Source organism: Colobus angolensis, unplaced genomic scaffold (genome assembly GCF_000951035.1).
Source record: "Colobus angolensis palliatus isolate OR3802 unplaced genomic scaffold, Cang.pa_1.0 Scaffold210, whole genome shotgun sequence".
Classification (NCBI taxonomy): Eukaryota; Metazoa; Chordata; class Mammalia; order Primates; family Cercopithecidae; genus Colobus; species Colobus angolensis.
This window is the reverse complement of record NW_012115267.1, coordinates 3,737,046-3,749,166: the sequence shown is the minus strand read 5'-3', so window position 1 is coordinate 3,749,166 and position 12,121 is coordinate 3,737,046. Positions and strand designations below refer to the sequence as shown.

At 54.1% G+C, this 12,121-nt stretch overlaps 1 protein-coding gene across 1 annotated transcript in view; it reads right to left on the bottom strand.

Moving 5' to 3' along the window:
* Window positions 1-12,121, bottom strand: part of BLK (BLK proto-oncogene, Src family tyrosine kinase) — a 71,855-nt gene that overhangs the window by 4,684 nt on the left and 55,050 nt on the right. The window contains exons 5-10 of the mRNA XM_011942844.1: window positions 11,400-11,498; window positions 10,256-10,359; window positions 5,456-5,602; window positions 4,874-5,026; window positions 3,579-3,758; window positions 2,344-2,420 (exon numbers count right to left, since the gene is read on the bottom strand). Of these exons, the coding sequence (XP_011798234.1) occupies window positions 2,344-2,420; window positions 3,579-3,758; window positions 4,874-5,026; window positions 5,456-5,602; window positions 10,256-10,359; window positions 11,400-11,498 (760 nt within the window). The remainder of the gene's footprint in view (window positions 1-2,343; window positions 2,421-3,578; window positions 3,759-4,873; window positions 5,027-5,455; window positions 5,603-10,255; window positions 10,360-11,399; window positions 11,499-12,121) is intronic.

The window sequence follows — 12,121 nt, the reverse complement described above, 5'->3', positions numbered from 1 at the left end:
CCACCCATCCATTCACACATTCATTCATTTATCCATCCATCCATGCATCCATCCATCCATCCATCCATTAATCCATGCATCCACCCATCCATGCACGCATGCATCCATCCATCCATCCATCCCTTTGCTACACCATTCAATCAATACACACGTATTAGTATGGGACTGTGGGGAATATAAAACTGAGTACTAAATATATCTGGGTAGCATCTAACAGCACTCATTCTGATAACTAATATTTATTGAGCAGTACCAGAAATAAATTTTAAAATGTTGAGTAGGACCCAGTTCTGCTTAGCAAGAACAATGCTTCCGGGAACACCTGAGCTAAGGGCTCTCTAGCAGTTTCTTGTCCAGGGAAACCATCATAGAAATGACATTACACTTCAGCCATGGATGATGATAAGGATTCTGCTGGGTGGGAAGGGTTGAAGACTTCCCGGGCAGAGAAGGCAGAAGGGTGGCAAGGCATGGGGCATGGGGACCAGTGCCATCTAGCTGCAAAGTGGGGCCTGAGGGAATGTGGCTGCAGGGTTCTTGTGGGGTTGGCCAGATCTGGCCTTGGAGGAAAGGTCTGGTGGGACTTTGCATTGCTTCCTATGGAGTAAGAAAAGAAGAGCCCAGAAGGGCGGGGTGTGTGTCTGCTCATGTGTGTGTGAGTTTGTATGTTTGTGTGTGTGTTTGTATGTGTGTTTGTGAGTCTGTGTGTTTGTGTTTGTGAGTTTGTGTGTGAGCTTGTGTGTGTCTCTGTGTTTGTTAGTCTGTGTGTGTGTGTCTGTGTGTGAGTCTGTGTGTTTGTGTGTGTGGAGTCTGTGTATGTGAGTTTATATGTGTATGTGAGTTTATATGTGTATGTGAGTTTATATGTGACTCTGTGTGAGTCTGTGTGTCTGTGTGTGTCTGTGTGTTTGTGAGTCTGTGTATGTGAGTTTATATGTGTCTGTGAGTTTATATGTGTATGTGAGTTTATATGTGACTCTGTGTTTGTGAGTCTGTGTGTCTGTGTCTGTGTGTTTGTGTGTGAGTCTGTGTATGTGAGTTTATATGTGTCTGTGTGTGTGAGTCTGTGTGTGTGTGAGTTCATGTGTGTGTGAGCGTGTGTTTGTGTACATGTGTGCCTGGAGAGCCATTGGCATGGTCAGCATGTGGTTAGAGGTTGCCCTTCTGGGAGGTTCTGATTTTCTGGCTCCTCACCCTCAGCTCTGTGGCTACATCCAGGTATTAAACCAAGATGGCTTTTCACATCCTTTGCCCCTGTGTCACACAAGATTTCCCAAGGGGGTGTAGTGAGGATTGAATAGGAGACAGCGGAGGGTGAGAGATGGAAGAGGAAGGCAAGAAGCAGCAGTGGGCAGGCTTATCGCTGCCCTGGGGTTTGAAGCCGGTTACCAGCGCCCATTTTCCGAAACCAGCCTGCCCAGATGGCTGTCTGCCCACCTCGGCGGAAAAAGGTGTTGTGGCATCAGTTCCTGCAGCGGTGCTACTGGGTAAGGCTGAGCGAGGGGGGAGGGCTGACGTGGGCAGTGGGTGGGAGGGTTTCCTCTCGGTGGCGTGTGTGTGTGTGCACACGTGTGTGCCTCACAGGCTGACCACAGACCAAAACTTTTCTGCTGAGAGTTCCAGTTTTAACCGGGCCACCAGATGTGCTTCCTGCCAGCTAGAGCTCTTGGCTAAAACCCTCCTCTCCACTCTGCTCTTCACCTTATGGAGTCTGGAAGGTTCTGCATGTAAATGTGAGGGACAGTGAGGACCAGTCCAGGGTAGCCAAGGAGGTCCAGCACTCACAATTCCCTGGTGTCAGAAAGCAGAGCTGTTCTCCAGGGCTCAGAGAAGTCATGTCCCTGGCACCTGTGTGTAGCTCAGGCCTGCCCATCAGCCTGGGGTCGATGCCAGGGCTGTGCAAAGGCTGAGGGGCCCTGGTATGGGATGTCCTACAGGAGATGTCTTGGGCACCATCTAAGGGAGAGACGAGGTCACAACAGAACACTCTTGCCTGCTGGGTTCAAGGGAACTCTCGCTAACTCTGTGTGTTTCCCATGACATCCATTCACCCTCTCTTCCTTTGGAACAGAACAGCTTGGTTCCAACACAGCTGCCTGGGTCTAAGGCTCCGTTCCCTGGGCTCCCTCACAGCTGCGTGGGGCAGGAGGCACAGTGGCCAGGGTTTGCAAATCCAAGTGCAGTGGGTGACCTTGGAGATATCTGCTTAGAGGAAGTTGGCCTTCCGTGCCCCCTGACTTCTCCTGCTGGCTGAAGAGCGGATGGGGTGGTAAGGCACGAGCGGCCATTGTGGGCAGCCGGTGACACATGCCGCCCCTCTTCTGCACCTGGTACTTCACCAACCTGGGCTGACATGTCAATCAGCCTTGGGAGTGACAATCTGCCCCCTTCATCCGTCTTCAGGAAATCCAGCAGGCATCCTAAGAAAAGAGAAGTTGCAAGTGCCCTTCTGCAAAGTGACCCAGCCCTGGTGGTGCCAGCCTCCCCCTGGTGTGAGCGGCTCCCCACTGGGGGCGGGAAGTGGGAGTTTGCACCCTCAGATCTCTCGGGGCATCCGGAAGGATCTACCTACTGCTGCCGAGTGCCTTCCACTTTACAACATGCTAGCCTCAGCACCCCGGGAGCAGCCAATACGCCAGCAGTTGCCCAGAAGTTAGGTTTCAGCCAGGTGCAGAGACCTGTCTGAAGTCCCCCAGCCGAAAGCTGGGAGTGGAATCCCAGTTCCGACTCGAAGGTTCATGCCCCTTGTCTTTTCCCCCCATGTCGGCCTCGCTCCCTTGATCCCCATTGGCAGACACTCTCTGCCTCTGAGGACCAGGCATCAGCAAGAAAGCACCAGAATGGAGAGAACTGTCCCCCAGGTTTGGTGCAGGGGACAAATGCAGCTCCCCCTGGAATCGGAAAGCTGGGAGGGATGGATGCTTGCCCTAGGGGCAGGCTAGAGGCGCCCCCAGCACAGCCTCCGACCAGGGCCCCCTTGGTGACGGTTGTTAGGGAGCTGTATCAACATGGGCATGTTAGGATCCTACAGGAGCAGTGTGCCGTCAGGGTTCATAGGAGGGGTGAGAAGGTCAAAGGCTGAGGCCCGATCCCAGGCCTACTGCCCCGTAAGAACTTGGCCATGCCGTGGACCTTGGAGGCCATCAAGCCCAACCTCTCTGGCCATCCTTGTAAAATATTCACACAGTTGTAAATGGTTGCATGACCAGGAAGCAGGAGACCTGGATCTAGTACCGTCCCTGTATGTCTGGCCTGGTGCTCGTTTGACTTTGCAATGCTCAGCCCCTCCCAGCAGGCATCAAAAAGTGCTAGGCACAGAAGGACCACTCCAGAAATGCTGTCTGAACTGCTCCTGGGCTGAGAACATGGCTCTGTTAGAACCACTTCGCCCTCCCTCCGTCCCTCCCCCTCCCTCCGTCCCTCACTCTCCCTCTGTCCCTCCCTGCCCCTAGATCTGCCATGCCCTAGATCTGCAGGACCCCCTGGCCTGACAAACCCACTGCGGCGGACCCTCCTCCTCCTGCTAAGTCCAGCCCTCCCGCCTCCCTCTGAGGATGCAGCTCTACAGAGGACACCACCTCTGGCCATGTACTCGGTGACAATGTAGATGGGCTCCTTGGTGACCACAGCGTAGAGTCGGACCAGCCGCTCGTGCTGCAGGGCCTTCATCACGTTGGCCTCTCCCAGGAATGCTTCTGGAGACATAGTTCCCTCCTTCAGCGTCTTAATGGCCACCTTCATGTTGTTTTTGTAGTAACCTGAGCCCAGGGGAGTGAAGAAGCCACTCAGAAAGCAGAGAGCTTGCTCGGAGGTGATCCTTTAACCAAAATCAGGGTAAGTGCCCAGGTGCCACGCTATTCCAGGTGCCAGAGCTGGAACGTGCAGCTCCGGAGGCCATGGTTGTGTGGGGCTTACCTTGTGTCCCAGGCCCCTTCTATACAGGGCCTCAGGCAGTGGAGGAATGTAGCCTGCCTTGGGGGCATTTCGCCTATTGGCACCACACCCAGGGCCTGTGTCCTGTCCTGCACGGAACCTGCCTCCTTCCCCCACCCCTCCCTACATAAGGAATCTCTTCTATCACACATGGCTCCTTGGTGGAAATGAGCACACAGCCGGGGGTACACAGGGCAGGAGGACAAGGCGTGGGGGCCTCCTTTCCTCCTTCTGGAGCCCCATGGCGGTCCTGTCCCACTCCTTAAACTACCTGTATTTCCACACTCTCCCTGCACTCCATGAAGTCCCCTGAAGGGCAAAAGACAACTCTACTCGCGTTTCTAGAGGACCTGGGCCTTGGCAGGGACCTGGGTGCAGCTCCTGCCAAAGGCCCGGGGCATCAACCCCAGGTAAGGGAGGACTCACGGAGCAGTCCAGGGATAAAATGGAACACGAGTTTCATATCCTGGTGGTCAGGGCAGGGGACAGGTGTCAGCAGCAATGGAAATGTGAGGACACCAGGCCTGGAGCTTCAGTGACCCGGCCAAAGCCCCACAGCTGCCTTTGGTGTGCACTCAGGCGCTGGAATGTCATAGCTCATCACGGTTAACCTCCTGTTTCCAGCTGGGTGATGGAAAGCTAAGGGGAGTTAGTGCGCCACTGCAACTCAATGGCAAAGCCAGCCTCAGGCAGAGAACGAAGGAGGGAGTGACTTGGGGGATTGGCGAGCTGAATTCTGTTCCTGCTCTACTACCGCGATAAGCGACCCCAGCTGTTACAACGTGGCTCTGTACCTCCACTGCCTCCTCTGTAAAATGGGCGTCCTCGCCTCTGTCCTTGCTCCCTCTCAAGACTTCCGGAGGAAGGATGACACGCTATGAAAATACTGAACCTGGACTCAGGATGCGGCGTGGGTAGAACGGGGGGAGAGCACACTCACCCATCCAGACTTCACCAAATTGTCCAGACCCGAGTTTCCTGACCAGCCTGAGAGACTGCCGGGGGATTTCCCATTCATCCTGGGCCCAGGGGTTCTGTGGGGCCAGGCTCACACAGGGCAGGGTCAGCCTCTGGCAGAGACCATCCCCCTTCTCTGCATTAGGGAAGAAAAGACAGGGCTGGGGGTTACCAGAGCAGCCAGGTTCTCCCTTGAGAGCTGTATCATTGCTAGCTGGGCCCCTCACTCCCCAGCCATGGGTGTGTGCACACGCCTGCACATGCATATACACTCAACTCTTCCTCTTCGTCTGCACAAAGCAGGGCATGCTATCTCTAAAATCCACCTGCTCACTCTCAGACTGAACATGCTTGCTACTCTCTAAGGGGTTCCCTGCTAAGCCAGGAGAGGGAATTAGGGCCACCAATTCACGGTGCTCAGAGTTGCCACCTCCTTAGGTCTAACTTTGGGACAATCTTTCCATCCCCCAAGGTGGCACCCATGACTCACGCAATTGGGAACCTTAGCGAGAGAGACAGGAGCTCTTGGCACAAGTCCCTGCCCCCACTGCACGCCCCCTCTTACTAGAATAGTGCTGCACCAGGGCCTGGAGCGAGGGGAAGGTGATCCGGGGGGAGATGTAGTAGCCCCCTTCGTCCAGGGAGCGGATCTTATAGTGCTTGATCAGCTCCCCCTGGGCGGTGACGTCCTTCACAGACAGGGAGAAGGCACCTGGAGGGTTCATGGAGACACACACACGAGAAGTAAGGCACAAAGACAAAAAAACGGGACTGGGATTTGGGCCTCATTTTTAAGCTTTGAAAAAAGTTCCCCAATTCTGTTCTTCATTGTCACCACTCCCTCCACAAGTTCCCTTTCCCTGCATCTCAACCTCCACCCTTTCGGAAGCCTCCCCTGGAAGTTCCATCTGACTCTGACCTTGACATCTCCGCACTGTCCCCCAAAACTCAGCTGGGGAATCACAGAGCCCTGCGGCAGGCAGGACAGTTTCTCAGCAATCATGTGGGTCCCCACTTGGACACCTGGTCACTCGGGGACCCTTTGTCATGGACTATTGAGAAATCTAGGCTCGTCGGAGGGACTAGGCGCTTTATTTTCTGGCTAAAGAGGATATCCTTACTCCTACAAGCAGATAGCCAATCACAGCTGCAAGTACCCATGTCCATGGCGGAGAGTGTAATAAGCTATTCCCAGGGACTCTGTTCAAGTTCATTTGCTGCGTGTTACATACACCTGTTATTTTGTCTTCTAGGTTAATGTTTTCCCCGCAGGCAAGTGGTAGCAGATGTCAAGGGTCAAGGACACTTTAGGAGGTAAGAGTTTCCAGGTAGGAAACGTTTTTCCATGAACTTGATGTTGTTTATAAAATGCATCTGTCCAGCTACCTGGGTACCATGACCTCACCCCGCCCCCTACCCATTATTTGGGAGATGGGGACGCTGGGGCCCAGAGAGTTCGCGGCGTGCTGGGGGGCTCCCCGTTCCCCCGGTGGGCGCCTACCACGAGCAGTACCACGACTGCCCGCCAGGGGTCAGGCACGGACCCTCGTTCTCGGTGTGGACGTTTTTGGTTTTCCTCGGTCCCGTTTGACTTAAGGCTCTTTCCTCTCCTGTCCGTTCCCCTGCCTCGACCCCCTTCTACCCTCCAGTTTCTCCCAGCCAGTGTGCGTCTCTCGTCACCTCCTCGCAAAAGGACGCCCAGAGGCTTAGGCCAGCGCGCCTTGCTGTTGCCGCAGCCCCGCTACACGCCCACCGCAGCCTGAGCCCAGACGCTGCAAACTGTCTCCCCGACCCCGCGGGGTGCAGCTGCGCCCCCCGTCTCTAAGGAACCCGAGCCTGGCCTTAGGGAGTTCATTCATCAAGGGCTTTTCTCTCCGTTTGGTAGGCTGCCCTTGTGTCAGGGGCCTCGGGCGGTGAGTCCAGGAGCCGGCTCTCCACGCAGTGACGCTGCCCAAGCCGGTGCCTTAGGGCCCCTCACTTGCCTGGGCTGCTCTAAGGCCGGGTCCCTGACGGCTTCTGGCAATGTGGTATCCTTCGTAAAGAGGACCTCAGATCCCATCAGCTTCAGTTTCACAAAACCTGGATCCCCTGCCTCTGTGGTACGTCTGGACTGCCCTGGGCAGGCAGGGCCTGGTTCTGAGGTTAAGATTTCCCAGCACTGAAGGACTGCCTGCCTTGGAGCTGTGAAACTAGTCCGTCCTCACACAGACACCAATAAACTGACGCTTGAGAGGCTCAGGGACACCCTGGAGGCCACAAGGGGTAGAACCCACTCCCCTGCTCCCATCCCTGTCTGGCATTCCCTGCTGTGGCTCCCAGAAGCAGAGGGGTCCTGCTTTGGAGTTGTGTGTGTGTGCATACATATGTGTAAGGTGTGTACATGTGTTGTACACGTGTGCGTTACAGCTGTGCATATGTGCACATGTATACATGTGTGCATGTCTCGTGTACGTGTATGTGTGCATGTCTCATGTACGTGTATGTGTGCATGTGTGCATGTCTCACGTGTGCGTGTATGTATACATGTGTGCATGTCTCACGTGTGCGTGTATGTGTGCATATGTGTGCGCATATGTGCAGGTGTGGACATGTGTATGTGGGTGCATGTGTGCATATGTGCACGTGTGTGCATGTGTATATGTGTGCACACTTGCCTGTGTATGCGCATGTGTATATGTGTGCATTTATGCATATGTGCGTGTGTGTGAATGAGTGCATGTGTATGTGCGTGTGCTGGGGTGAGGATGGTTGAACAGTCCTGCAGCGCTGGCCCCACCTGGCCAATTCCCAGTTTGGACTGGCTTCCTGGGGCGGACATGGACAGGAAAAGATGCCAGACTCATAGAGAACCCCTACTTCCTCTATAGCAGATTGGGTGGGGGGCGGGCGGGCTTTCACCTGAGCAGTAGGCAATGGTTGAAATAGCATTTCCAGGGTGACATGACATGATGTTTGGGATTTGCTTTGAAAGAGTAGGGGTGGAGTGGGGGATGGAGAAGAAACAAGACTGGCTCAGTTGATAATTGTTAAAGCTGGCTGTGGGGTACCAGGGGTTCCACTTAACTATTTTCTCTACTTCTGTGTATGTTTGAAATGTCCTGGAACAACAATAAAACATTTATGTCATCTCCAGTGATTCCCAAATTGTTTCTTGTACAGAGGTGCTCTGCCACAAAAATGGAATAGTGACAATAGCCAATATGAATATAAATATAAAATTTATATATCTATGTGTATGTATATGTATATATATGCATTCATTGGCACATTCCAAGAAATCCTGCACAGAGCACCCCAGCTTTCCAATGCACCCCTCCTGTTCCCCAACCTGGTCCTGCCCTTTCGTGGGGCAACAAGGCCTCATGATGTCCCCAGAGTCACAAGGCGCTATGACAGCTTTTCATACTCTGGGTTTCCATTCTCTGGCTGCTGTTCTTGAGCCACAGATGGAACCAATGGACAGCCCAAGGGTGCTCCCACCAGGTGACACCTCTGTCCATCCTCCTCATCGTCCCAACCACAGGGAACCAGACTCATATTTCAGCCACTCTCTCTCCCTTTCCTCCTCTGATGTCACTGTCACCATCTCCTCTCCAGTTAAAATTGGCCATAAGGCTGTAACCTGTCCCTGTGAACAGCTTCCTGACAAGCAAAGCATTCTTCATACTGCGTGGGAAGTCCCTGGGTCACCCTAGCTTGCCACATTGTAGAGCGTGGGAATCCTCTCAGCCCCTCTTAGATGACGTGGTCACTGGTGCTTTGGGCTCTGATGCTTACTGTTGGCCTCTAGCAAGTCACTTCCTGTTCCAGGGCTCCCTTTCCTCATCTGTCAAATGGATTAGTATTTCACAGATGAAAAGCTAGTGGCCAGTGAGCACCAGGGACCATAATGGGGTTCGGTGCAGCACATGCATTAACGGCCCCAAACTGGAAACAACCCAATGCCCACAGCATGCGAATGACTCCTTGACTCTGGAACACTCACACCCGGGATTCTGTATAGCAATCAACATGAATAGGCTTACCATCCTCAATCACATGAATGAATCTGTTATGGGCTAAATCATGTGCACTCCCAATTCCTATGTTAAAGTCCTAACCCTCAGTGCTGAGAAAGTGACCTTATGTGGAGACAGAGCCTTTAAAGGGGTGATTAAGTTAAAATGAGGTCATATGGGTGGGCCCGGATCCAATATGACAGGTGTCCTAATAGGAAGAGATTAGGACACAGATATGCGTGGAGGGATGGCCACGTGAGGACACGGAGAAGACTGCCGTCAGCAAGCCAAGGAGAGAGCTCTCGGGAGGAGCCAGTGCTGCTGACACCTTGGTCTTGGACTTCCAGCCTCCAGAGCTGTGCGATAATAAACTTCTGTGGTGGAGCCACCCAGTCTGTGCCACTTTGTTAAGGCAGCCCAGGAAACTAACACAGAATCTCACAAACACTGCTGAGTGACAGGAGCAAGACACACAGAAACAAAAACAGTGATTCTATCTGCATAAAGCTGAAAAACAGACAAGACATGGTGGCAAAACCATAGAGAAAAGCAAGGAAGGATTTTGACCCAAGTCAGGACAGCAGGTAGCTCTTGGGGGTGAGGGTTGACTCAGGGAGGAGCCCAAGCAGGGGGGTGAGGAGGCTCCTGGTGGTCTGGGATGCTCTATCTCTTGGCTGTGATTACACAGGGATTTGTTTATGATTACCCTATATAATTTAGAATTACACACTCATACTTCATGCAAGCTTTATATGTGTTTCATATTTGACACCAAAAAACAAAAAAAATTGAGAAGAAAGCCAAACGACAGAGAAAGAGAGAAAACCCCTGAGGGTGATGGCAGCGATGTTTTGCTCAGTCAGTGGATTTGATCTCATGAGTGTCTAGACTGGCGTGGGCTCCCCACAATCACCACCCCCTTCCCTGACATCAGGGCACAGGCCACTTCCTCACGTATGCTACCTGCAGCCTCTGGCTGAGATGATCTTGAAGGATTCTTTGAGCTCCCCCCCAATCCTTGATTCCAAAGAGGTTGGTGGTTGAGGGCTCAAGGTTCCCCCTTCCCTGGCCCCCACTGGCCTCGGTGTTACTGCTGACTGGATAGCAGGGCCAGTCTGACGTGGGACCACCCCGTCCACTCAGCTTCCTGTGCCCGCATGGTTTCCAGTCTGGACAGGGTAGACTGTTTGTGTGGACAGCTTCCACATCAACTCCTGGGCAGGGCCTGGATTGGGAGGGACACAGATCCAGAAGCTGCTGGTTCTCCTGGCAGTCACCCCTTCCCCTCTCACTCCAGGGCCAGGCCTCTGGAGGGGACTTCCCAGGACACGCTGGGCAGGGAAGGCAGGCAAGGCCACCACGCCTACCTTTGTTGGTTTCACTCTCTCTGATAAGAAAGGAGCCGGCCTTGTTGATTGGAGCCAGAAGCTGCCTCTCAGCCTCCTTCCGGCTCAGTGATCTGAAGAACCACCTGGAAAACAGCAAGAATAGGTGAACCTCAGAGCGACCCTGCTCCTTGGAGTATCCCCACTGAGCCTCCCTCCTGCGCTGCCTGTCCCCAAGAAATAAAATCTAGCATTTCTGCTCCTAGTCGGCCCAGAGCTCTGCTCCCCACACCATGATGGAGTCAGCGCCCTCTGACCCCCTGCCCTGTCCGTCCCGCTTCCTGTCAGCCCTGAACTCACTGTTTTCCTAGAATGAAACAAGAACACTAGTTGGGTGACCTTTGTTAATTTTGCTTTGGAAAAATGCACCTGATCACTCTCCCCAAAGCACAGCTGCGTATCACAGGCATGTGCCTGCCTCCTTGTGGTCTGAGATCTGAATTAGGCAAACTGCTAAGACTCTGAGCAGGGACCCCAGGATGTTCCCTTCAGTATGTGGTTGTTCTGTGCGGAGAGTCCCACGGTTCCCCACACTGTTCCGGGGAAAGACGCAGGGCCCACAGTGCCCAGGGAAGACTCATTGCTGGGCCTCAGTCCTCAGGTAGAGCGAGTCCCTGTGAGCAGATTCGTGGGGGCTCTGGCTGGCTGAGACCGACGTTCCCAGTGCCATGGGGACATGGGGGATGAGGGCGCTGGGGGATTAGAAGGTTGGGATCTTGCTTTCATGTTAGTCAGTTCTGAACAAGGCCGCCCTCCTGGGAGCCCCCGAGGGTTGAGCTCTGAGTCCTGCCTATGGAGGCTATAGGGGAGGGCTTGCTGGTCATGGTGCCTCCCTGTTAGCCTTCGAGGCCATCAGACACTGGGGACCGTTCCATCCAGGGAAGCCAGGAGAAGGAATGCTTTTGTTTAGCTGGGAAGAGTGACTTGCTCAGTGTCACAAAGCGGTCTGAATGTGTCTGGAGCGGGCAGAGAGACCTTTCCCAGCAGAGCTCATTTCCTGTCCCCTCTTTGCCGGTGCCTGCAGGCTCCCTGGTCAGTCCCATTCTGGCCCTGTCCTGCCTAGCAGCCCAGGGAGCAGAAACAGTGACTGCACCTTGGCTCAAGGGAGGTTCCCATGCCCACCTACCTTTCCACTTCCAGACTCTCCACTCGGGCCACAAAGTTGCTGGGCACATAGCCTTCTCTTCCCGTGAAGAGCGACTTGGCCAGCCACCAGTCTCCAGTTCTAACGGGACAGGGGAAACAGAGATGTGATCATGGCCCCTGTGGGCCTGTCTCTGGGCAGCTCCCAGGCCTCCTCAAAGCCATCTCTCCCTGGGGGGCAGAGAATCCACAGCGGTAGACAGCACGGCAGGCAGGAAGGGACTTGCGTCCACTGCTCAGTGGCACGGTGGCTATCTGGGCAAGTTCTAGGGGGAAGAGCTAATCTACACAGCCTGACCAGCCCAACAGGGCACAGGGCTCCAGCCAGCAGCCTTCCTCTTGATTAATGGGATGTGTTCGGAGCTTGGTGAGTGACTGGGGACAAGCTTTAGAAAAACACGGTTGCGGCCGGGCGCGGTGGCTCACGCCTGTAATCCCAGCACTTTGGGAGGCCGAGGCGGGCGGATCACAAGGTCAGGAGATCGAGACCATCCTGGCTAAGACGGTGAAACCCCGTCTCTGCTAAAAAAAATACAAAAAATTAGCCGGGCGCATTGGCAGGCGCCTGTAGTCCCTGCTACTCGGGAGGCTGAGACAGGAGAATGGTGTGAACCCGGGAGGCGGAGCTTGCAGTGAGCCGAGATGGCGCCACTGCACTCCAGCCTGGGTAATGAGCAAGACTCCATCTCAAAAAAAAAAAAAAAG